This window comes from Chelon labrosus (assembly GCF_963514085.1).
Source record: "Chelon labrosus genome assembly, chromosome: 9".
NCBI lineage: Eukaryota > Metazoa > Chordata > Actinopteri > Mugiliformes > Mugilidae > Chelon > Chelon labrosus.
In genome coordinates this window covers 17,578,533-17,603,508 of record NC_140359.1, presented here as the reverse complement: position 1 = coordinate 17,603,508, position 24,976 = coordinate 17,578,533, and the positions used below count along the sequence as shown (strand labels likewise).

Here is a 24,976-nt window from a genome sequence, read left to right as displayed (position 1 = left end):
TATCTACTTATGCTCTATTACCAGAAATAAATCAACTCAAACCAAACCCACACAGCGCTTCGTAGACTTGAGCAGGTAGTGGTACCTTGTATCTTACATTTTTCAGTGTTTCACAGCTTAATTGTCAGACTCATGTCGTAAGGTCTAATACTACTGATGGCTTCTGGCCAATAAAATACCATATCATTTTAGAGCCAGAAAGAGTGAACTGAGTGCTGCTCTGCTCCAAGAGGCATGCATTACCAGATTTTCAAAACGGGACACAAGTGTCTCTTGTGTTTTAGTCCCTGCAGATATATAGGCACAATTTTGACATTGTTTAATATTTTTTCTCCCTATAGTTTTTGAAAAATGGCTGTCACTGACTGCTCTAGAAGTAAATAACATTGGCCATCTTGTGACAATACAATGTTCTGCTGCCTGGCATTCATGTGGATGTTACTTGACACTTGACATGTACCACCCACATGCAAAAACAGTTTAGGAAGAACTCAAAAAACATGAAGAACAGCACAAGGTGTTGACCTGGCCTCCAAATTCACTAGATCCCAAACTGATCAAGTATCTGTGGGATGCGCTGGAACAAGCCTGGTCCCTCCTCTCAACCCATAGGACCCAAAGGCCCCCACTAACAATGTTCTGTTGCAGGACATTAAAAGACCCGACAAGTTCTTGACCTCGAAACAGACTTGTGGATGTAAAGAAAATAAAAATAAAAATCTCCACGTGTTATAGAAAGATGTGAAGTCTGTGTACAATATGTGACTGTATGGAAGGTATTTAAAGATAGGTTCACTTTTCTTTTCCAAGTGAGTTTTCTTAAGATATTGCTGACACGAACACTGATTTGTTCAGTCATTGTTCCCTGTCTCCATTCTGGCTGTGGATAAAGCAATTTCCTTTATTATACAGAAGACATATTAGAAGATGATATGTTTGAGCTGTCTGAGTTAGTTAAGTGGTTACTTTGAGTTTTATACCAAATTAGTGTTTGTGTTGTTAGCAGCAGTGATGGAGAGGCAAAGAGGAAATTTTGTTCTAATAAAACTGAAAACAGACGAGTTGTTTTGCCCGAGACCACTGAAGCCTCACATTAAAATTGGGTGGATATTAAAAACAGATGTTTGTATGTTGATTTGGACCCTCATCACTTGCACTAAATTGTTTTTGGAAGGAATTTTTTTTTTTTACTGTAGACAAGAGGAACAACTGTGCCTACAACTGGTGGGCTTTAAAATCTGTTAACCCCTTTAGTGATAAAATATTAACTAATATATTTCTTGCTGAAGAGACTGAGGGATATGATGGACAGCCTCTCAATGGAATGCATGGAGCACCGAAAACATCAGGATTTGTTTTAAACAGGTCCTCTTTAATGCCGTTGCCAGTTTCTGTCAAAGATGTAAAGCCGAAAAACACGTCTCTGGAAGAACACCGCCGTTCTAAAACCATATTTTTCCTCCCTCCTAATGCTTTTGGTTTTGTCCGCCAATCACAGCACTTCTCCCGTAACTCGGTTAGGATCCATTACAGCCGCTTTCTTCAAGTTTGAAGAGCGATGTCTTCATGAGGTCGAATGTGAATTTAATGGTCATTCAGATGAGGCTTAAAGAAACATGTTTCAGGGACACTTCTGAACCAAAACAGCAGTTTAACATTTCCACATTTTATTTCCCAGCTCTTTACTCGTAGCTTCACAATCAACTTAAAATAAGTTGCCATCTGCACTTGTTCACCTCCAAACACACGTAACAGAAGTAGCCCAGCACTGCGTCGACGTAAACCGCTAGACAAAAGAAAAACACAATATTGCACAACGTATATCTCTGACACACAGAAAAATGACCTCTCTTTGTTTCATGAGTAACATTTAAAACGAAGTGAAAGACAGAAAAAGAGGGTTTTAGAAGGAAGAAGAGAGAGAGAGAGGGTAGAGTGATTGGGGGAGGAGTGAAGGACAGTGAGAGTGAATAATCAAATTGAAAGAAGAAACACACTTTAAGAGCATTAGCCGAGCTGAATAATGGAATAACTTAAACTCCTGCACGCGCACACACACATACACACTCACAGATCATGCACTCACACGCTGAAAATAACTCATATACATACAGGATGCAAACTAGAAATAATACTTAATAAATTAAAAAAAAAATAAAAATTAGCCATGCTTTAGCTATTTGTACAAATGTAACTGAAACATACATCTGCATGGAAAAAAAAACAAAAAACTATTTTATACTTCGTACACAGCACCATCTGTTTTTATGGGTCTGTCCTAAGCAAATCCACAAAACGTACACAGAGGAGGAAAGGATAAAAAGGAAACTGAATTCCAGTCTAATCTTTAAAACATTACAGCAACGTTACCACAAGCTTTGGGCTGGGCTCAGAGACGGTCAAACTAATGAGGTGACTGAAGTTGAGGTTTGCAAACTGTGACATAACAAGTTTTTATTTTTTTTCCCCTCTCGGTTTATTTATCTTTATTTTGCATGTATAGAGTTTGCCCAAAGTGCGACAGGGTTTCCTGCTCTCTGCAGCTCATGCGTCTTGTTCACTGCTACTGTATAATACTATTACAAACAAAACAAACAGACCAACAGTGCATGTGGACATTATACATTCCATCTAAATGTTTTACTGCTGCGCGTGACGTAGGAACTCAAACCCAACCAGTGTTAGTTACATGTGCGTTTCATGTATTTTACAAGGTTTGTCTTCGTAAAGACATTGACATTCTACACTTGTGTGATATAAATAGTTTCAGTTTTGGATAAAGCAAGGCAAACAGCACACACACACACACACACACACACACGGGTGATCCGACCATGTGCACTGTGGTTGAACGGGGAGGGGTTACAGAGGGGAGAGAGTGAGGTCGCAGCTCAAGTGCAGTTGCATCTGAGGTTGTTTTTTTTTTCCTGCATGAGACACTTGTGATGTTAAGATATGATAGCTGTTTGGTCATCCATGTGTCCCTTTTAAGCACTGATACTTGGCTTGTCAGAAAGAAAAAAAGAAAGCAGGAAGGAAGGAAGGAAGGAGGGCCTAAACCAGCTGAAGGAGTAAAGTGCAGGGTAAGACAGGGCGAGGAAGGAAAGGAAATAAGAAGGCAGATTGGTTGGATCTCTAAGCTGGAGTAGATCCAGTTACCCACAATCACCTGGAGGAGTGCTTTCCTCAAACACAGTGTCACAAGTGAGAGGGTTTTCAGAAAACTACACATGCCACTGGCTCTATAATACTACCACAGCCTTGTAGAGGAGCTTAACTGTAAGATTGGCTGAGGAAAAATGAGTGAGTGGACCAGTGTTCAAGTCCCATCATCGACGGTGTATGGTGTTTGCAGTTTTGGGTAGCGATATGTGAATCTCAGAGGCTATATGGTGTCTAAAGGTCAAGGCTTGCAGTTCAGTAAGGTTATAATATGGTGGCGAAAGGTGAAAACATTCATTAGAAGCCATCCTGATTCTTAGCGTGGCTTCGGGAGCAACGCGTCGGCTGCACTAGGGTAAGAGCACCTGTGTGGTGCCTGCGTACCATGTGTCAAGTGTCTTTACAATAGGTGTACATTTAAGATAAGTGTGGGTTTTGACTTTTATCTCCTGTCAGATATTTTCTATATAGTTTAGATCCGCTAACAACCCAGGCACTGGCTGATTACAAGCTCAAACTGCCAGCTTTAGAGGCGATGAGCGCCTCAGCTCTAGTCCCTGTGATTACTCTCTGAGTCTGACAAATGTTCGAGGTGATCGGGGTTCTCGTAGATTTCGCCTCCGTTCTCGGGCTCCGCGTCCTCGTCGTTGCTTTCTGCGCTGTAGTCTATCGGCTCCAGACAGGGTGGCTCATCCTCATCCATCAGATAGGTGGTGGGGCAGCTGCTGTATAACAAGATAAAAAAAAAAAGAGCTTCCAGATGTCAGATATAATGGACATTTCACTGTAAGTAAATGAATAGACTATCACAGGCTGTCCTTGCAAATTTTGTTTTATGAGGCCCATTCTTTAGCATTTTTGCTTGAAAACTGACTCGAGTGATCGATCAAAAATGTGGAAGGTTTTCACCTGATGGCCCGTGACACATGGAGCTTTAAATAATAGATATAATAATAATAATAATAGTAAATTAAAATACGTAATTGTTGAAAATGTTAAATGACAACAAAATAAAAGCTGTTAACTAATGCTGCTTGTGTGCTCGGACCAGTGAGGCTGTTTTTTTCTTTGCTTTTTTTTCCCTATGGGTCTTAATGGTTAAATGGTTGCTGGTTCTTTGAGGTTTTAGTGGCTTTAGTGGGTTTTTAATGGTGTTAATGGTCTGAAATGTGATCCCAGGGAGACAGTCGATCAGGGGGCTCAGACAATGATCTCCCACCAAGCTCGCCAGAGTGTGAGTGCATGAGAGAGGCAGAGATACAGAGAAATTGTGCGTCAGTATTTGTACAGTAAATGTCCGTGCGCGTGTGCGTGTGTTCGTGCGTAATGATGTGGATGGGCATCGTGTTGTCCGAACAGATAATGAAAGTTGTGTGTCAGCCATTATTGGCCATTACAGAAACCCATTTTTTCCTTTCTTGGAGTTAGATTTTCTGTATCCACACACAGCCCCTCTTAATATACCGATAAATATATATGAACGTCATTTCTCCGATTACCTCCGTGTCTTCAAAATCTTTTTGTCTTCCTGAAACTAACACAAAAACAACCCCCGTGACCGTTTCATCCATTTACACACTCCGAGACACCCGGTTATTTGCAGACGCCTCCCAATGGCCAGAATATCATTGTTATGATGACCTCTCAAATGGTAAGTGGTACCATACCAAGCCCCGTGCATAAAACCATAAATCCAGGATGAGAGCTAGCAATCCCAAGGGGTACTCGCGCAAACACACACATACACAAGAACCAGAACACTTCTGGAGTCCCTTAATGATCAGACACATAAATGATGAATGAATATATCAATATGAGAGTAGAGTAGGTTAGTAAGAGAGAGAGAAAGAGAGGCTGGGAGAGGCAGAGAGAAAGAGACGTAAACATTAAGTGGTTTCGGGTATAAAGCCGTTCTTCCGACTCAACTGCTTTAACAAATCTTTGGAGAAGACGACGCTGGCGTTTTAAACTTCAGATAACGCTTGTGGTCACAGCTTGGGTTTAACCAAGTTTAATAATTCATTGACACTGCTGAGGTAACCACAGTCTAAATCTAATCTGCGCAAACCTCATATTTCTAAACTGGTTATTTCAGTGAAGGTGATTAGATGGTATGTGGTGTTTTTTTTTTTTTTTTGTTTTTTTTAGGATGAGGAAGAGTTGTGCTGACTCACTGAGGTCTGATGTCATTTCTTAAAATATAGATGAAGACTTCAGTGCATCTGCCATTTTTGAATGAATCTGTATGCAGGCACGGATCCTAGGTTTAGCAGGAAGACTACATTTATCTTTTAACCCGTACTCTCTATGTATTAAGAACAAAAAACATACCATAGCCACTTTAACAAAAAAAGTCTTCAGCATTTGTATAGTTTAAACAAAAGTGTATATTTCAAATAGGACTGTCAGTAGCAATTCATTTCAGGTCAGAATAATCTATGATCTTATTTATTAATAAACGGTTTAGACTATAAAATGGCAGAACATAATCTAAAACATCTATGGTAATTGCTCAGAATTGAATTAAGGACCTTTTATCCAAACGATAAAATATAGAAAAGGAGAAAATCATCAGTGAGAACCAATTATTAAACTGCTGATACTCCTGTACAGAGCAAACATGTTGTGACAAGAGGTACAAATAGGACTGGTGACATTATCATTTATCTTACAGCTGAACGAAGGACGTATCGCTGCCATCCCTTGAAAGCACTGACACTAAAGTGGATGAAGACACACTCTGACACAAAACTATGCAGATATGCAGGCTACACTGACATCTCTGATGTTTTATCTTAGTTTTATGCTACTTCTTAGAGGGGGAAAAAAAAATCCCACTGCAATTATTCATACCCGTTCCCCTCTCACTTCATTATTTTCATCACACAAGATCATTGATAGAATTTCAACGATGCTCAGGGCAGCCTTGCATAAATGCAGGCCTTCATTTGTTTCTCAAGTAGTGCTTCAGTGGAGAGCCAGAGTGACAGTCACACTGTTGAGTATCAGTGCCATGGGGGGGGGGGGACGTGTTTGGCAGTAATGAGCATGTTTTGTCCAGATAATAATGATAAAAAAGGTAAAAGAATATTTTACTGTTTTTCTTTTAGAAACAGCAAACATTATGTCTTTCAGATATCTTGGTTGAATGAGGTTAACAATAATGCGTTTACAATGCTGCTAATATATTTCTGAAAAAGAAAGGTTTGTGAATCAGTTGTTTCAATCTGCCGTTTTATTGCAGTAAAATTACAGACTGCATTCATTAGCAGTGCATAGCTTATGTATGGTATGGCCGTCTTTACAGCTTGTTTCATATTACTGACCTGACCACTTTAGAGTGTGTCCCAATAATATCGCTTTCCAAATCCAGCAGGTGTTGGTGGTTGCGGAGAGCGGTCAGCCTCTTCAGCCTCAGCAAGGCCACACAGAACTGAGCTCCCATCTCCTCCAGCTCTTCAGTGCCAAGATGAAGACCCTGGAGACGACAAGTATATCAAAGAACTGAAAACTAATATGTTCACCAGGAAAAAAAACCCACACACAAGACGCACAAACTTGCATGGATTTCCAAATATACAGAGAGACATTCAAAAGAACTGTGAAGGTCGAACTGAACTCTGCTTTAACTCTGCTGCTGTGGGTTTTTACAGCTGCTCTGGAGCCTGGGGATGAAGCCATTGTCCATCTTCAAACGCTCCAATTCTCAATGCTGCAAAGCAGTTGGTGGGAAAACTTTTCATGTAAAAACATGCTAATTCATTTCATTTCCAGGAAGCAAATATTCAAAGGGATATGTACCCACTGCAATCCAGGTAACATTTGCACAGCACTGTTAGATCCTACAACTTGAGACTTACTTAAAAGACACACACACACTCACACACTCACACACTCACACACCCCCCCCCCCAAACACACACACACACACACACTCAGAGACGTACAAATCTATTCCCCAACTCAACCAAAAAAAACTTTCTTCCGTAACAGTTCAAATGTTAACTTGTCCTGACCGCAGAGATATCCAGCCACAGTTCAGCAGACATTAGTTCCCACACATCTGGGCAAATACTTTCACACAAACCAGTGGGGGCGCTAATCAGCTCCAAAATGGCTTCCCAGGAGTCTGCATGTGTTAGATGTTGACATTGGCAGAATTCAGTAGGAAGGAAATCAGCTAGAATAGAAAGTCATGGGTAGAAAGGAGAAAGGGTAGAAACACAGCCAAAAGGGATGGAGGAGAAAGGACAGAGATAAAAGCAAAGAGAAAGTGGAAAAGGGTACCACAGCTCCACCTGCTGGACATTTGGAGATTTATGGGAACCTCCCTCTCACTTACAGGAAACCAAAGAAATATAAATTAATTCACCATATAATTCATAAAGAAAAAAAACAATGATCAGAAATACAAAGGGAAGACCTAATTGTAGGTTTATTGTTATAAACTGCATTGTCTTTTATGGGTCAAGACCCAATAAACAAATATGACCTTAAAGTACCTTATATATGCCTTGGTCACAGCCACAGAGGGTGCTCTCCATGGTGTAGCTGCGTTGTACTCCGATCTCTCTCCACACAACCACACGGGCGGTTGACTCCTTGGAGCGCTCCACAACGAAACTGCAGCTACCCATGCTGAAGGCCGGAGCAATCTGGGACAGGATCTTAGGAAGCTCCTGTAAAACCGACATAAAAATATTGAAGATGTCTGAATGTTTTTGTGTGGGGGTGTGTGTGCGGGTTGGTGTCAGGGGGAAGATGATAACTACATAACTATGTCCAGCTGAGACAGGCTTTTCTGCAAAACAATACGGAGCGCTGCAAAATGGTGGTGGTTTGTAACCTAAAGCTTCATGTCTACTAGAAATCTCTGTACTGCATTGGCTTCTTTATTAGCATTCTGCTCAGTGAAATGTATATTTGCATTCCCAAATGCAGGGAAGAACAACAAACTGATCTTGGCCTGACCGCTTTGACTGGTGAATGAAGCAAAAAGAGGACTTTACCCCTGCAGAGTAAGAGGAAACCGAGTGTATTTGCAGTAAGAGATGGCAAACAGATGAGGTATCACTACGTATGTATATAGATTGGGGAATCACACTAAACAGAACGAGAAAATCCAAAAGATTGAGACTGTAATTGCACGCCAGTTGATACACTGTGCTGCACAGACTTGCTGTGAATTTAAGCTACCTGATACCTTATATTAAAGGAATTAAAGGATAACTTAATAAAGGCGATCTGATCGGGAAACAGAAAGGAATTCACAGAGAGGTAACGCACTAAACTATGTTGCTTCTTCTGCAGCGTTGTGCGTATGGTTTGTGTGTGTGCATGTGTGTGGGCGTTCACCCGATATCCAAGGTCCTCCTGCAAGTCAGTCGACGTCGCTCTAATATTGGACTGCCAGACGGTCTCCTTCACGCTGCAGCCGTACATGAACACGTTCTTCTTTCTGGAATGACCGTGGTAGTCGCAAAACACCTGTGCATTGATGCAAACACACAAATACACATGTGTGTGTATATATAGAAAGGAAGCAGAGAGAAGAAGGAGTGTAGGATGTATAATGCATGGTTTTTATGTATTTAATACACTGGTCCCCAAGTAGTAAAGAAAAAATTGTTTGAAAAATAATAAACACAAAACTGTCAATTGCTGTAAATAAATGACAAACTGGTGTCATGACTGGTAACATTCGTCTGAGTAAATCATAGATGTATTTGAACTCAAAGTTGCAGTTTATGGTAACCGCATTAACGATCTGCTTATGTTAAATTTAGTGGACGTGCGGCAAACAGGATGTGCAGCTGAGCTTATGAACAAGAAGTTAGAGAAAAATAACGCTGCAAAGTGCAAAATGCCCCCAAAGTAATTTAAGTTCAGTTAATTAGAGGTCATACCAGTGGTGCCTTTTGTATGTGTGCAAGGTACTGCAGCAGGCTCTTAGTGTGGTAGATGGTAGGGTGGAGCTCAGGATTGGGATTCTGCCACTGGCGATTTAAATCCTCTCCACTCAGAGAACAACGATGACTACAGCAGGAAGGAGATGGCGGAAGGAAAAGGGGGAAGGATAAAGAGTGGAGGACAACAGAGCAACAGCTAGAGAATTCTTTAAGACAAGATTTTTATGTGCGTTAATATAAATAAAGCTGTGACCATCGCACAGAGCCAGGTTCAGCAGCTGTGTGTGCCTTTAGTGTGTATACATGACAGTTGTGAGTGTGTTAATTGCGTTCCAGCTCTTTTTTACTCACTTTCCATTTACAACTCCATCAGGGTTGAGCATGGGGACTATCTTGAAGATGTAGGCCTCCCTCAGGCTGGCTGCCTGCGGACTGGCACTCATCAGGAACTCCAGCGTGCCCTTCATTACCCAGCTGGCATTGGTTTCTCCAGGGTGCACTCTGGCCGATAAGAAGATCAATGGACGATTCCCTGAAGAAGGAGAAGGAGGGAGAGCACGGCACAAACACAGTGAGATGGATTGAGGAAGAAAAAAAAAAGATTTTTCAATTTAAAGTTTTTCACAGTTGAGAAACAGCATCACTGAACAACAGTGGACTAAAACCTATTTGGGAAATAATGCCATGCGTGGATACCTCAAGGCTGTTCTCATGTTGTATTATTCATCTGAAAGGAGCGTTTCTGCCAGTTATTAGAGTTTCATCTTTTTTTTAGGGCCCAGAGAAGCTTTACTAACTAATGACAGCTTCACTGTGACAACATAATCTAAAGGAGACCAAACATCCACTTACTACTGAGCCTGAAAGAGAAACATTTACTGGAGAAGTCAGTGATGCTGATGAAAACTAAAATAAGTGAGACCTTTAATGTTTGGTTACTCTGTTACACGGACTGTCCCCAGCTAAAACAATCTTTCAGGACTCAATTTGAATTTGAATTTAGTTTATTTCACCTGGACAAACCTTTGACGCCAGTACAACTAAGAGAACGTATCATTCAGTTTATTTTGATTTACATTTCTAAGTGAGATAATGTGTTTGTGGGTAAATGACGAGATGCATGTACACAGAATGAATTTACTTACTGAACTGACAGATATGATAGTTGGAGTTGGACTCTGGCATGGCAGTGATGGTAAGAAGGGGGCAGGGGTTTCCCCCTAAGGTTTCACACAGTACGTCTTGTCTCAGGTAGATCTGAGGTGTCCTCAAAGCCTCCAGTTTGGACAAGTGCATCTGCATGCAATGACAAAATAAGAGTTTTTATTTTTCCCTTATTAAGCACAAGCACAACTTCCATTTCACTTCCTTAATAGCCATTAATTAGACCCCTTGTAATCACGTGACTCTGATTGGACTTCTTCTGTTGCTACTTCCGCAATCCAAAATCGCTTTAAACTATAAAGCTATTGACATACTCAGCGTACAGTGCTTTTAGAGTGCAGCAGTTATTTGAGCTCAGGTTTCAAGGATGAACAAATGACAAAACTGTGGAAACAAAACAACAGAATCTATCAAGAGGTAGGCGCATTAACTGTTCAGCAGCATCAGAATAAAGTTATAATTATAACTGTATGAACGCATGCCAACAAACAGTTCAACATTCTGAACATAATAAAATGATAAGGGCATGATGATATGTGACGTTTTAGCAGAATTAGAGGGGAGGTCACAGAATAACAGTAAATACTGGTACTGTAATACTACCTTAAGTGTGGAGTATGTATAAGGGTAATGATAGGCAAAGTAGCAGACGTCATCCTTATGGCTGAAGTTTATGGTGAAGGTCAGTGTATAATACGACTTTCCTTTCAGACCACCAGCAGCAATGGAACTCCTCGCAAAGTGGTTCCTAGGGAGAAGAGGGAACAGTTAACGAGCTGAAGTATATACTGGCACCCATAACAGATCTAATGAATGGAACTTTATTTGGTTTACTTTTATAATCTATTCCAACAAAATCCAACACCTCTGCCGTCACCTTTGTCTAGTTTATAAAGTTGTGACATTATAAGCATCGTAAAAATTGACTTTATAGAAGAAGAAGCTAAATTTGAACTGAAATGCATTGTTCAGGTGATCTGATAAAAATGGCTACTGTGAGTAACATAATATAGGCCGATCAGCCACAACATTAAAACCACTGACAGGAGAAGTGAATAACATTGACCGTCTTGTGACAATACAATGTTCTGCTGGGAAGGTTTTGGACCTGGCATTCGCGTGGATGTTACTTAAACATGTACCACCCACCTAGACCAGACCAGGCACCCCCACCCCATAGCAATGACACTCCTTGATGGCAGCAGCCATCCCCAGCAGGATGCAGATGCCTGATCGGTGTATTCCTTTAACTTTGTGTCAAGAAAGAATGGGTAAGAAAAGAAAGTGTTCCGAAATGTTGCATTAATGATTAATACTAGTACTAATACTACAGCTTTACAGGAGCAGGAGTGAGCTTTAGAGCTTTGTAAAATGTATAGAGGTATATAATTCCCTATGCTGGATGAAAACTGTGATCCTGACACATGCAACTGTAATACAGACTGAAAGCTTTGGACTTTCCGTCAATGTATGTATCCCCCGATCCACTGGATTCTGTGTGTACCTACTTATAGTAACAGATGTCTGTTCCTGTTCTGACCCAGCGAGGCCTGCCACTGATTGCCTCCTGCACAGAGTACATCAACACCTGCATGCCTGTAGGCACGAACACAGACAACCACAAACACACGTTAGTTGTTTTTTTCTGATGCTACCGTTTATTTTTTGTAACAACCTTTTAGATTTATGTTAATGTCATATTTATAAAAATCTTCTGTACATCAGAGGGTCACTATATGTTTATCTGGATGTGGCTTTGCATCTCACCGTAGTTGAACTGGCTGTTTGACTTCTCACAGTTGATGATGTTGAAGCGGTAGTTAGTCCCAACACGCATGCCACTCACTTCAAAGTAAAACCACTGGTGGTGGTGATTACTGTTGATGTCTGAGTTCAGCACAAGGTCATACTCGTGTCTGGAGAAATACCACAAGACAAACTGTAAACACAGACCCAGACGCCATCAACACTCATTTGATACATCTTTGGGCATAGTTTTAGATATCATTAATGTGATAAAATGCTTTAAATGAATCAGTATAACTAACTGTGTATCTATTAACCTCTCCAATATAGCAGCTATACTCCAACAATAAATACTTACTTTCTAACTTGGACTGCCTTCCTGAGGTTACCAGACTCAAACTGCGAGTTGAACTTCAGTGATTCGCCACTGTCTTCAATCACAGGACAACTGAAACATAAAAGAAGGAGACAAAGGAAGGACACATGATGTGCTTACAAGTCATTCTCTTTTAAATATATGGATGAGGAAATGAATGTTACAGCTCTCAACATTATGGGGAAAAGGAGGACTGTGATGTAATGATTTAAAGTAGAAGGAACTCACTTAGGAAGGTCCAGGTCATAAACTACTTTATCCACAATATCATTGGGATGAATCAACCTCTCAATGTCCTGGAATATCTTAGACCTGCAGGATTAGACCCACAAAGAAACTCATGGTTAATGTAATGAACACACATACAAATATTTTTTTTGTACCTCAGGGTTATACCTCAGATTTTATGCTCACCTCTGTACACCATAAGCTCTCTCCAGAAGGGGTTCACTAGTTATTTGCGCTACATGGCCAAAGTAGTCTGGGTAAGCCACTTCAGCGTACTTTGGGACAGACCGTGTCCCCTTCACCATCTCCACGTAAAGGTCGGGGTCGTGCAGCGGGAGGAGGAGGGCCGTGTCCGGCACCTCCAGGACTGCTCCTTCCCCTCCCTCATCTTCAGCTCCCTCTGAGCCACAATCTGAACCCCAGTTGCTGCCTCCTCCTCCTCCTCCTCCTCCTCCACCTCCTCCTCCTCCTCCTCCACCACGACGTGTAGCGATACCACCCAAAAGCAAAGGAGACTGAATGTGCCTCGTAGCGTTGACTGGAGACTCTTCTTGTTTGACTCCTTTTAATCCCTCTCCTGCGTTCAGAGCCCGCTCCTCTTCTAGAGCGACACATTCCAACGAATGTGCTATTTCCTGTTCTATCTGCCCTTGAGACGGAGGCTTGGTACAGGAGGGCGAGGTCATATGCCCATCTGGAGTAGGAATGTGTGCCTCCTCTTTTTTTTCTTGGTCCTTGGTGAGGTGGATCGTGTCCAGTTCTAGAGATGTTAGAGAAGCAGTGGGGGCAGGAGCAGAGGGAGCTGGCTGTCCTTGGATGGAGCTGTCCTCTTCTTGGGAACTTGGTACTGGGGCATGCTTCGGGGACAGGGCTTGAGCTGTGGGCACTTTGATTGGCCGAGTGGATCGAGTCGAAGTTGATGATGAAGAGAAGGATGCTGATGAAGTTGTTGTAGAGGCACTCTTCGAGCATTGAAAGTTGTGCCCCTGTAGGAACAACAGAAGTCATAGACAGTTCACTCAGTATGTCATTAATTTTTCTAGGCTACAAAAAAGGTTTTACAATTACAAAATACCTGAAACTCTCAATTTACTGCCAAATATTGTCAAATTGCTGCAGTAGTGTAAATGCTTCAGCCTGTTAAAATGCCCTATTCCTGCTTGACAATGACCCCAAACATACTGTCAGAGTTATTAAGTGACAAGAAGAACAAGTAGTCCTGTAGAATACACTGACCTGAAAGTCCTCAGATAGCTCCAGGAAGAATTTCTCATAGACTCTCAACTCCTCCAATGGACGGCTAGGGCACTTTTTGGGATGTAGCTTGTTTAGGTCTGTTTCTATGTCATCATTCTGAATGGCAGGACACAAGAAAAGAAAAGCTTCAGATTGCCTGTTATGTACTAGCATTTGGACAGTCAAATCAAATTCTCACCCATTATTACGAGGTAGAGAAAGCAAGTAACAAAAGAACTGCATATGATGAGGAAATAAAAGTCAAGGTTTGAGAAAACCCACTTATTTTGTTAAGTTGTGGCAGGTAGGTTGTGACTGCCCCCTGCTGGAAATTTACACAAGTGCAAATATCAATAATAGAGTAATTTTAGTATTAGCTAATTCACAATGTATAGTTTAATCATAATTAATACCACAATAATACAGAGGAAACAGCTGAACAGTAAGCTCAAGACAAAATCATGTGAAATGCGGTTCATGAGAGCGCTGAGTATTACCGCGGCACAATTATCCTTCTCGTCCTCTTCATTCTCAGTATCCGTGTCGACTTCTGTCTCTTCGTTGTCGTCACTTTCATCCACCACGTCATCCACTGGACACAACACACACAAACACAGAAGTTATTTTCTGTATTATCTGTATTTTTTGTCTCCACCCAAGCTGAGGGTTTATTATCTTCCTACATGTGCATCTGGCACGCAACCAGACTGGTTGATGATTTTTGGCAATGACGGTCATTGCTTTGCCACAAACAGAGATAATGTTAACAGAAAGATGTGAGCAGCCATGACCGAGAGATGAGTGGGCAAGGAGAAGTAGAAATTCTGAGCATGTTTCTTCAAAATGAGCCGGCGGTCTAACGACAAATCTTACAGTATTCTCCATGGCTGGGCTGCAGATGTCACCGGCATGTATTTGGGAATATCTTGACAACCTAGAGTCAGATACTGGATTACCAGTGAGTCAATGAGTACTTTGAAATGTGCATCACTGGTTTAATGGAGTTCCTCTTTGATTCTGTATTAAAAACATCTCACCTGTGTGGATACTTATATTCATGATTCAAACATTATGAATACTTCTAGGGAAGAGGAAAGGTGCTCAAATGCTTCACCAGGCAGCCTGTAGACACTACATGTAGCAAATTAGCTGAGTATAATGCAAGTATGTACTCTACATCTACTAGTGAGCAAGCAAGCGTTATGCAATGTGCATCTATAATACTAACACATGGCATGTGTTAGTTTTGTGAACATGTGAGGTGAACAAGAAAGCAACAGTGAATGAATCTGTGTAATCGTAGGATTACGTACGTCTTACCCTTCTTTAAGGGCTTGTTGCTGAGCTGAAGACTCGTTCTTCCTGTAAGGCACATTGTGTGCAGCAGTGTCAAGACTGTTGCCGTAAACCATTTAGTTGGTCCAGGGATGTAAGTCTTATTTGTGTGTCTGTGTAGTGTGAAGGATTTTACCTACCAGCAAAGACTGTGATAAAAGAGTGTGTGTACCTGTACTGTAGAATCATGGATGAAAGCTGTGTGCATACACTGTGATTAGGTGGTAGGTGGTAGCCCACTCCAGTGACCTTTGTGTGAGTGTGGCCTTGTGCTCTCACCACCAGGAGGCTGGCTGTACAGCTGTGCCACAGGCCCTGCAGCAGGTACATGTGGCAGGTGGTAGTGGAAGGCCGACTTGATTGTAGGAAGAGGCAGGCGGTTCTTAGGAAAACACTTCCTCATGATAAGACTTGAAATGTTGACCAGAGGATCTAGAGTCCGCACGGGGAGACACTCCTAGAAACAAAAGCACACAGAAAGTATACAGTGACTGAGATTCAGTGTGTGTGTCTGTATGTACAGCAGTTAAGTCACGCGTGTTTCTCACTCACGGTGGAGGAGTTGTAGAGGATCCTCATGCCGTCAGCCTCTATGAAGGCCTTTCTGCCGAGCTTGATGTTGGTAATGTTCTTGAGGCAGACCAGCAGGCCTTTACGTATCAGCATATGGCGATGCCTCGTGTCATTGCGATGCCAATCCAGGTACAGAGCAAGTAGGACAGGCACATGGTCGCCATCCACTGCACGGCGAGCATTTGTCTCTGCACAGGGAAGTAGAAAAAGAAGCAGAGAAAGCATTTGTACGTGCAGCTTTTACAACAGTGCGATGGAATGAATAAATGCATGGTGAGTGAAAACAAAACCAGGAAAGATTTTACAGAATATAGGGAAAAGATGGGGGTTACCTAACTTCCACATTGAATGACCAGTTACAGTATTTCAGAGCAGAACAGAGAATCAGCTAAGGACAGATGAAGATGGAGGTTACAGAGGGTGGAAGGGAACTACACTGCATGTGCACAAGCACTAGTTCAAGATCCCTAAGCTACCGAAGAGTCAAAAGTAAATGCTGCGAAGCAAATTACTCACTGGATTTGAGCAGTGCTCCCAGTGCGTCCAGAGCTACCCTGTTGATTTAGAAACAAGGCAAATGTGTTAAATGGTCTGTCAAACATCAGTGACAGATGTTAAAAAAACTCTGTCAGGGGGAGGTCAAGGAGATGTAGCCTGTGGTTGTCACTGGTTGGTTATAACACTGCAGTCATGCCGGTTAAATAACAGAGACAGACACTCACTTGAGTAGGCTGGTGTTCTTCTTGCTGTATGGTGCGACAATCTTGAACATAAGTTCCACCACTCCATTCTTTCCCAGAGAAATAGCATTCACCGCTTCACATAAACAGACACAAAAGTGACACGATATCAGGGAAAAACATTAAATTACAACTAAATAGTTCACAATACAAGTCTTTAGAGGTGTTTGATCAGTTTTGCTGTCAGGTTCAGTGGTGTTTTTTCTCTCCACAAGAGTCTGCGATAAGTGTAATTAAAAGTTTGAAGTTACTTACAGTTGGTAGAGTAAACCCTGAGAACCTGCAGGCAGGGCAGAAGCAGTTTGGTATTCTGTAGGTTCTGTCTCATTAAGCTGACAGTGACGTTCAGAGCTCCACTCAAGCGCGCCTTCACTCCAAACGTTTTGTCTGAACACACAAAAGGAGCAATATTAATATGCAGAAATAAAAAAAACAAGATATATTTTCAGTATTGTTTTGTTGTCAGTAACCTTTTGGAATTATAATTAAGTCCCTGATTTACTGGTGTCACATTTAATGCATGTGTCCCACCGTGGGCGGTGGGATTTCACATCCTGCTAATGGTTTCAAGCTATTTCACGGATCTGCAGGTGGTCCCACTGAGCCAAGAAATTAAGCAATATGCCAGCAAAGGCTGTGAAGAAGAAGTCTGCGTGCAAAGATGTGAATAATATACAGCTAAACATACTTTTAAAATAATATTTGTGTTATGAAAGAAATCAGTTCAACTGCAAACACAAGTTTAATTTGTTTTCAAGGAAAATCTACAGGACTCGAGCACAGATGAGGTGTGAAATTTAACAAAGAATAACTTCAAATTGGAGGAAAGAGGCAAACATGACACAATCCTGCTAAATGTTTAGAAAACAAGTATTAGTTTCTCATTGAGTTTGTGTATTGGTGTAGTTTGAGCATTAAGCATACCTTTAGGGCCAACCTTGGCCAGCAGTGAGTGAACCTGCAGCATGAGTTCCTCGCTGGGAGGCAGCTCTTTACTGGCAGTGATCAGAATCTGGAATAATATTCCTGTTCCTCCTTTGGACACAAATACTCCCACCCTACGACCTTTGCCTAAGACAGAAAATCACAGATGAGGACAGGACTAGAACCGCTTGGAAAAATCATTGGTATTATCCATCACTGCTGAATGTATAATTTAATACGACTTAAACCTTTGTTAAAGTGGTAAATATAATTGTTAAGTCTTCAGAATATGGAATACTTTAAACTTTAAACGGTGTCGTTTAAATGTTACGCCCTTTGTATACACCCACAAATGAAGTTGTAATCAGGGGAGGAACTCATTGGTTTTGGGAGAAAAAAATAGAAGAAATAACTACTCACCCACGGTCAGCAGCTCACTGAGAATGCACAGGATGTTCAGAGTAGTCTGCACATCCCTGGCGCTCTGTCAAAGTCACAAATAGCACACTTGTTGAAACAGTATATCTACAATAGTAAACTGTAGAAATGTGTTCCGTCACTTTTTGCTAAACTACTAGATGTTATCCATCAGATAAGATCAGACAAAACTGATACAGACACTTGAATTAATCCCACTGCAAAGACTCCAACTCCAACATCTCGTCGACAATATCAATGAGAAGAATGTCTCAAAGGGAGCGAAGTGCTGTACGTACAATGTGCTATGTTTTAACAAGTACATACAGAAATCTTAGAAATTAATAGGTATGTATGTTGTGGTTAAATAACATTTCTGCCCTGAGATCAGTCTCTCAGGATGCATATCATCTTCAATAAGCTCCATTAAGTGTTCGACTGAGATAAATAATTACATTCATTAAAAACCACTTTGTCAAACATAGAGATGTAAGTTATGCTGATGAGTGAGCTGACCTCCAGTGAAGCCAGGATGACCTCCATGCCACTGGACCCTTTGGACATGACCTCTTTTCCACTCTTCTCTGCAACACACAGCAAAGTAACAATGGTAATGAATGCACATTTCTACCAATCAACGGATGGGGGATCTGTTAAGTATAGCAGGTTTTTCTTTATGCTGTGTTTATATATATGCCACTTACAATTATCTTGGACTGTTTTAAAACCACTACCCTGGGTTACTTAAAGTTAAATAGGGCCTCATACACTTAACAGCAAATACGTAATGTATTATTAAAGCACATTTACAGCGTGTGTTGTTCTCTTAGAAACTGTCCGACTCAACAAGACGTGAAAAAGGTTAGGAGGTCTTGCTACAACCGGTGCTCTCCCGCCCTTGTCTTTTACTCTTTGTCCATCTCCCCACCTCTTTAAACTCCATGCTTGTCCTGTAATTTAGGAGCTGACAAATTCCCCACCGCTTTGAAGAGGCATATTATTGGTCCTCTCCTGAACACAAACTGTCCAAACACAAACACAGGGCATGAGAAGGGAACGGATACTGAGGTTTGTTAACCTTTTAGAAATGACCTCTGGAAAATGAACAGCAACCGGTTGTACAAGGCTATAAATACAGCAGATATCATTTTCTGGAAAAGTTTGACATATTGCACTGATCTTAGATTCCTTGTATGGCAGTGAGCGTTGAGAAAAGTTGGCATTATCTTCTGGAGGACTGCCACTAGGTGATGATCTTGCACATGTGGAGTTTGTGTGTTTGGCACCACATGCTGTCACCCATCATCATAGCAGCAGGTGCACAAGTATGTGGACATGTATCGTGGCAAGTATGCAGCTTTCATGGCTTATGATCTCTCAGTGGAAAGCATGTGAATTATAGAGCGGATTACCGGTGGTGTGTGTTGACATTCTGCACGGACACACACACATATCAGACAATGTGCATATCTGAGAATGTGAGCATGCACACACATGCACACTTTAGTGCCTTGGAGAGCAGTGATCTCTTCACACATTTCTGTCATACCAAACTTTTTAAAGCCCTTCCAAACAAAATGACATGTGCACCCCAATCCTCAAAAACAACTGGTGCTTTTAAAACTGTTTCTTCTTATAAAAACATAATGCAACTTTTAGATTAGCTGTCTAACACAATTAGTGTACAAACTGAATGTTGCATTTTAATTTATCTCCTACTTAATTTAATTTATCCCGTCATTTATGACTTTTCTAATGACTGCAGTTATTAGAACATGACTGTTTTAGTATGTTTTCATTACCCTACCTGGTGAATATGAAGAGACCCCAGAGTTATAGTATCTCCCAGTGGAGCGGTACTCCATTTCATAACAAAGGTTTCAACGTTTACCAAAATGAAAAGTGAAAAGATGCCGTGTTTTCCAAAAACATTCCACGGGAATCCAAAAACGTTAGGTCTCCTGTTAATCAAAGAATTTGATGACCAACCTTCTCCTCAACCATGTACTAACTTAGAACCTAGTAATCTGCACCTCCCATGCATGCGACCAGAAACTAAACCGCAGGCTGCTCCCATAGAAAACTGACAGCTCTATAAGATACCTCTCCTCATGTAGAGTGGGTGGAGCTTGGGGGTTGTGGTGGGTGTAGTTTACTCTTAAATGGAAACATACACTAAATTTATGACAACAGATGCAAGACAAAAACTGCTTTCTTCCACGATTTAACTCACTCTCTACAAAATCTAACCAAACTCCTATTTGCTTTATTTTGAATATCTTTTCATAATATAAACGAGTTTATGCCTATGGCACTTGCAACTCCTGGTATGCCCTCCCTTGTTCTTTCACATGGTATACCTCAACAGCCTCCTAAGCCCCTAAGACGCTGAACTTGAGACAAGAGTACAGCGAAGTCCAGCTGGGGGTGTATAGTTACTGTGAACAGGGTCAAAGACCCCCCCTCACTTCCCTCTAACCAACGTCACACCCATACAGATTTCCAGTCGAGGCAGCAGGCACAGTGGAAAAGGCAGCCAAGCAACAGATGAGAAAGGAACAGCTGATATTCCATGATTGATAGGGCCACAGACAGAATCCTTCCCACTGTGCCCATCGGTCATGATGGATTAACTGTGACTTTCCTTTGAACCGGGAGGAAACAACAAATTACGAAAAAAAGAAAGATGAAATTCAAGAAAAGTCAGAGAGAAGAAGTTCAAAGTACGTTCAAAATGTGCCAGCAGCTGTAAAAATAATGATTCAGCACAATTCTTCACTTCACGGCACATTTTCACGCAAAAATGAGTATTAAAAAAAGCCATTAAAAAGCCAAAAGTAAATGGCTGCAAGTATCAACTCTTGGCAAGTACGGTACAGATCAGCTTTACATTGTTTAATTAGTGCATGGAATATCTTTGCACTTAACGTATTAAGAGTTTAAAAAGAGATCAAGACCGTTTCTTCAAATTGCCTGTTTGGTACGATCAACACGTTAAATACAGAGGTATGCCATTTGAATTGATGAAAAACTGAGAAACGCAGCAAATCGTCACATGTGAGAAACTGTGACCAAAGAATCAAATCAAAAATTCTTATAAAATCTTCTCCGTAGATTAAAAAAAAATCGAAACTGCTATAACTGTGTTAGTTTCACAGAGTCATTTATTAACTATATGATAATAAACCAACACAATTGTTTTGCAATGGGTATTTCTATTAATCCAAGAGGGAGGCTGCCAGCTAAGAGCGACGCACTCATGTTTCTTTGTGGTCGACATTGCGATGTGGCACAATGCCTTCCTCTTCTGCTGGGAGGTCTTCTTCTCTGCTCTTATTTCAAAGAGTAATCAGAGATTGAGAGACACCGTATCAGTCCATCCACGCATTGACTACCTCTGCGCTAACCCATCTCTGTTTACACAGCAAAGGCACCGAACAGGGTTTTAATTAACTAATTAACTGACCTGATCTGGGGAACTGAAGCTCTGGATCAAGGCATTTTAAAAGAGAACTAAACCCGTTTTTTACGCGTTTGTTCACAGGCATGTAGAAAAAGAAAGTATTTCTGTGGCTCCAGAGCATTGCTCATGATGTCTTTTGTTGGCTTCAGGGCGAACCCGAAAAAGTTTCAAAATGAATAGTATTAGGAAGAAGTGCTTATCTGGCACTGATCTCTGCTTAGAGGTTATATCAGAGGCGTCATTTACAATTTTCTCATCGAATTGATACATTTGGTATAATCATGAATTAATTATAATCTACGTGCAGACTATCTGGACTTTACAGGCTCTGTCCATAGCTAGCAGCAACGTGAATCCACAATTTGATCTGACACCATGAAGGGCTGTATGCGGTGTGCTGTGTCACACTCAAGAAATGTGTCAATCTATTTTATATAAAAACATGCTTCGTTCTTTTCCCTTGAACACAGCTTATCTTTTTGAAAATTGCTGGGAACACTACTTATAATAACATGAATACACAGCATAAACAATATGTAGGATTGAAACACCATCAGCGACGCATTTTAAGGTGAGATCACTATCAAAATACTGCCCCATGGTCCTTGAACAAATAAATAAATGGAAACAATATTTGTCTTCTCTGCTGATTTAGTCTGAATGCAGTAGATGCTATATTTTGTGTGTGTGTGCGTGCGCTTGTAAATGCGCTCACCCTGTGTCTGTATGAGGTGAAGGATTTTTGCCGTGACCTGTCTCGCCGTTTCAACGTCCCTCACCATGGCCTCTCCGTTCATTCTTTCCAGTTGGCCCAGGAGCGTCAGTATCCTGGAGTTACTGGGAACACTGGAAATACACAAACACATTTTTACCTTCAGGAAGGATGTCTTCAACGGGATGTAATGTATGTATAATAAGCTGATGATCTCTCATGCCCAGAATTATAAGAGAGTGATGGATTGATTTTATAACAATAGTGTGACACAATGGAACAAGCATCCCCTTATTTGTGCAAATGGCAGCGAGTCGAATATGTCTCAGCCGATCAATAAATAAACATCCTTATACAAAATATAGAGCTGTACCCACGATTACAAAATTGCCAACCCATTGACTTTACACTTTATTTATCATTATCATAAAGCTGTCGTTAAATGCTCCACTATTTTTGGAGCACTGATCCATCGTGCTCTTATAATTTTAACTCAGTGGCACTCAGTCGGAAACACAAGGTTAGAGGTCAGCTGTCGGTACGGCAACAGCACTGGAGAGAGAACCACAACAATGATCGTACCCAGTGGAGCAAATTTTCCAATATTTCCTTATAAAGAGAGAGAGAGAGGGAGAAAGACAAGATGGAGAAAGTGTGTGCAAGAGAAAGAAGAAAAAATGTAAAGAATGAGTGGAAAAAGTAATGCAAGAACGGGCAAAGTAAAACATAGAGGTGAAGCCTAAACAAACACAATGCATAAGTCGCACAGACGAATACAAATTAAATAGAATAAATAGATGACATATTCAGCCTTGATGAGGCCAAATACACAAAAGCTTTTCCAAGCATATTTCCTGTGCATTATTTATTTAATTTTTTTTCGGATGAAATAAATATTGTTGTTTCTAGAAAGGCTAACTAATTATCTACCACACACTTGCACAAACACACTCTCTCTCACATACACAGTGTGACAAGAAGACAAAAAGCAGAGACAAACGCGGTACTAAGGGAGTTAAAAGGTAAAATGGTGCAACAGCAGAATTGCAACATATATAGTAAGAGCCTATTGAACGAGACAGAGAGTACTGGGTGTGAACAGATGGCTGAGACAGAGCACGTTTCCTACAAAGAAACACACTCACAAATGTCACAGTCCCCACATGTGTTTGCGTGTGAAATTACATGTATTTGCAATGAAGAATAAAGTAACTCACCCTTTTTCTGTGGCCATTTTGGGTTTGTTCATTTTTACCGCGTCAACAATTCATGTCGTCTGCAAGAGAAGAGAAAAGAAAACAAAAAGTAAAGACCGGTGGCGATAAAAGGGACCAGCATAAACATTCTGTACAAATTTAGAAACAGGCATAATCAACCTTTGCCCCGTGTGCCGAGAGGGTTCCCACTGGACACCCTCTGTTGTAATCCCAGGCAGTAGTCTGTCCCGCGACTACAGTATGCCAAAACCAGCTGACTATGAAACGAAACTGCCCATAACCACTAATGCATGTAAAAACTAACCAGTGACGTGCTTTGCAGTGTGTGTCGAGACAACCTTCGAGCACATATTGACTGTACCGGTGCAGAACGACTATACGATACACGGTAACTCTTGACTGATTTTACACATGACAAAGGGGGTAGCCAGACATGCCGCAGATCTCAGATGTCTAGAAACAAAAGAGCCACAGGCAAGGTAATTTGAACACATGGCTTGGAAAAACAATAATTATTTACATTCGGCTGCATCACATTAAACAGTGAGCCAAAACATATTGCAGCATCATTCGTTAAAACAGTCAAGCACAGGACCACAGCATTAGCCGCACTGGACTTCCAGAGTTTTCCCCAAGTGTTTTATGATGAGATAAGATAATCCTTTTAAGATTAAATAATCCTTTAATTTATCCCAGGGTGGCATTTATGGGATGAGATACGATGAGTCATAAACAATGCTGACTTAAACTAGCAGTCATCACTCCTGCCAAGCTATAAACAGCACCTACCTTTCAAAATAGTTAAGACACATCAAACAATTAAAAACACTGGAAGCAATATAATAAAAAAGAAATATGTCCTTTTCAATTAAAACTAAAATTTTAACCTTTTAAGCTAACCTTGTCCTCTCAGACAGGCTTCTCCAAGCGTGCAGGCTCAAAATGCAATAGTCTACCCCCCTTTTCTTACCAGACAGGTACAGGCAGATAACGATATAATCTAAGATGCGCTGAGGGGGAGCACATATAGAGCTAGAGGTCAGACCATACACATTAAAAGCTTTCTTTAAAGCAGTCATAAGCCTGACATGTTATCGAGGTCATCTTACTCCTGACAGATGGCCGAAATAACCCTGCAGGGCAGCCTGCTTCCACAAACCCATGATCCAAAAATCCGTTAAGGAGGCATGGTCGCTACTATCATCAGGCCAGCCCGAGGGGGGTGTCACAGTCGTGTGGGTCTATTGTTAGCCAGGTAAACAGCAAAGCAAGGCAGGTTTTACGAGATGCCAAGCTCGATAGCCACAGTGAAGCTGGTGGCTGTTGCACCTGCTAGACTGGTCACTCATTATAACGCTCGCGGGCTAGCTAACTGGGGATTTTGCTAACAATAATGCTAAATAAAGAGCAGGCGGCGTTAGCTAAAAGCATCAGGCCTGGTAAATACTTACAAAATGGACGATTTCACTAACCTTTAAGAAAAGGGAACTGCTGTGCCGTTCAGGGCGGACCAATTCCAAGATAAGCCGCACAGCTACTGTGTTTCTGAGCGATGACTGAAACGCCCAAATGATGTTGTTGTGAGAGCGGACCCAACTGTCAGAGGGTCCGCCGCCGAGTAACGCGAGAGTAGCTAAGTTCACCTGTGTGGGTTTTGGGCGCAGCTCTGGTGACGATTAAAGGCTATTCATGGGTGCAATCTGCAAACTTCCGTCTAAATACAACATTAAAAATAGCTCTGTGTCTACACTGGCCACAAAATTCTAAGCATCTT

General features: G+C 41.2%; 1 protein-coding gene across 2 annotated transcripts; it reads right to left on the bottom strand.

The window, feature by feature from the left end:
* Nucleotides 1–1,646: 1,646 nt before the first annotated feature.
* Nucleotides 1,647–24,808, bottom strand: agtpbp1 (ATP/GTP binding carboxypeptidase 1). Of its 2 annotated transcripts, none has more exons than XM_084550924.1 (26): nucleotides 24,675–24,808; nucleotides 23,203–23,261; nucleotides 21,989–22,119; nucleotides 18,327–18,394; nucleotides 17,814–17,877; nucleotides 17,394–17,540; nucleotides 16,725–16,856; nucleotides 16,452–16,545; nucleotides 16,246–16,283; nucleotides 15,709–15,917; nucleotides 15,436–15,613; nucleotides 14,319–14,413; nucleotides 13,822–13,938; nucleotides 12,772–13,571; nucleotides 12,586–12,669; nucleotides 12,340–12,429; nucleotides 12,003–12,151; nucleotides 11,744–11,831; nucleotides 10,839–10,983; nucleotides 10,217–10,367; nucleotides 9,423–9,603; nucleotides 9,069–9,198; nucleotides 8,518–8,649; nucleotides 7,665–7,841; nucleotides 6,489–6,640; nucleotides 1,647–3,887 (listed from the first exon to the last, which is right to left on the bottom strand). In XM_084550924.1, exons 2-26 carry the CDS (start codon nucleotides 23,232–23,234, stop codon nucleotides 3,713–3,715), a joined length of 3,759 nt encoding a protein of 1,252 aa, XP_084407050.1. In that variant the 5' UTR covers nucleotides 23,235–23,261; nucleotides 24,675–24,808; the 3' UTR covers nucleotides 1,647–3,712. The 2 variants fall into 2 exon arrangements, with proteins under 2 accessions (XP_084407050.1, XP_084407051.1); XM_084550925.1 differs by having other exon boundaries at nucleotides 1,647–3,884.
* Between the last annotated feature and the right edge of the window lie 168 nt (nucleotides 24,809–24,976).

Coding starts and splice junctions, on each gene's coding strand:
- agtpbp1 (XM_084550924.1), bottom strand. CDS start 23,234: ATGAACAAACCCAAAATGGCCACAGAAAAAGG. Junction 16,546..16,724: donor CAGGGTTTACTCTACCAACT/GTAAGTAACTTC, acceptor GTTTATGTGAAG/CGGTGAATGCTATTTCTCTG. Junction 9,199..9,422: donor GATGGAGTTGTAAATGGAAA/GTGAGTAAAAAA, acceptor TTCCTGCTGTAG/TCATCGTTGTTCTCTGAGTG.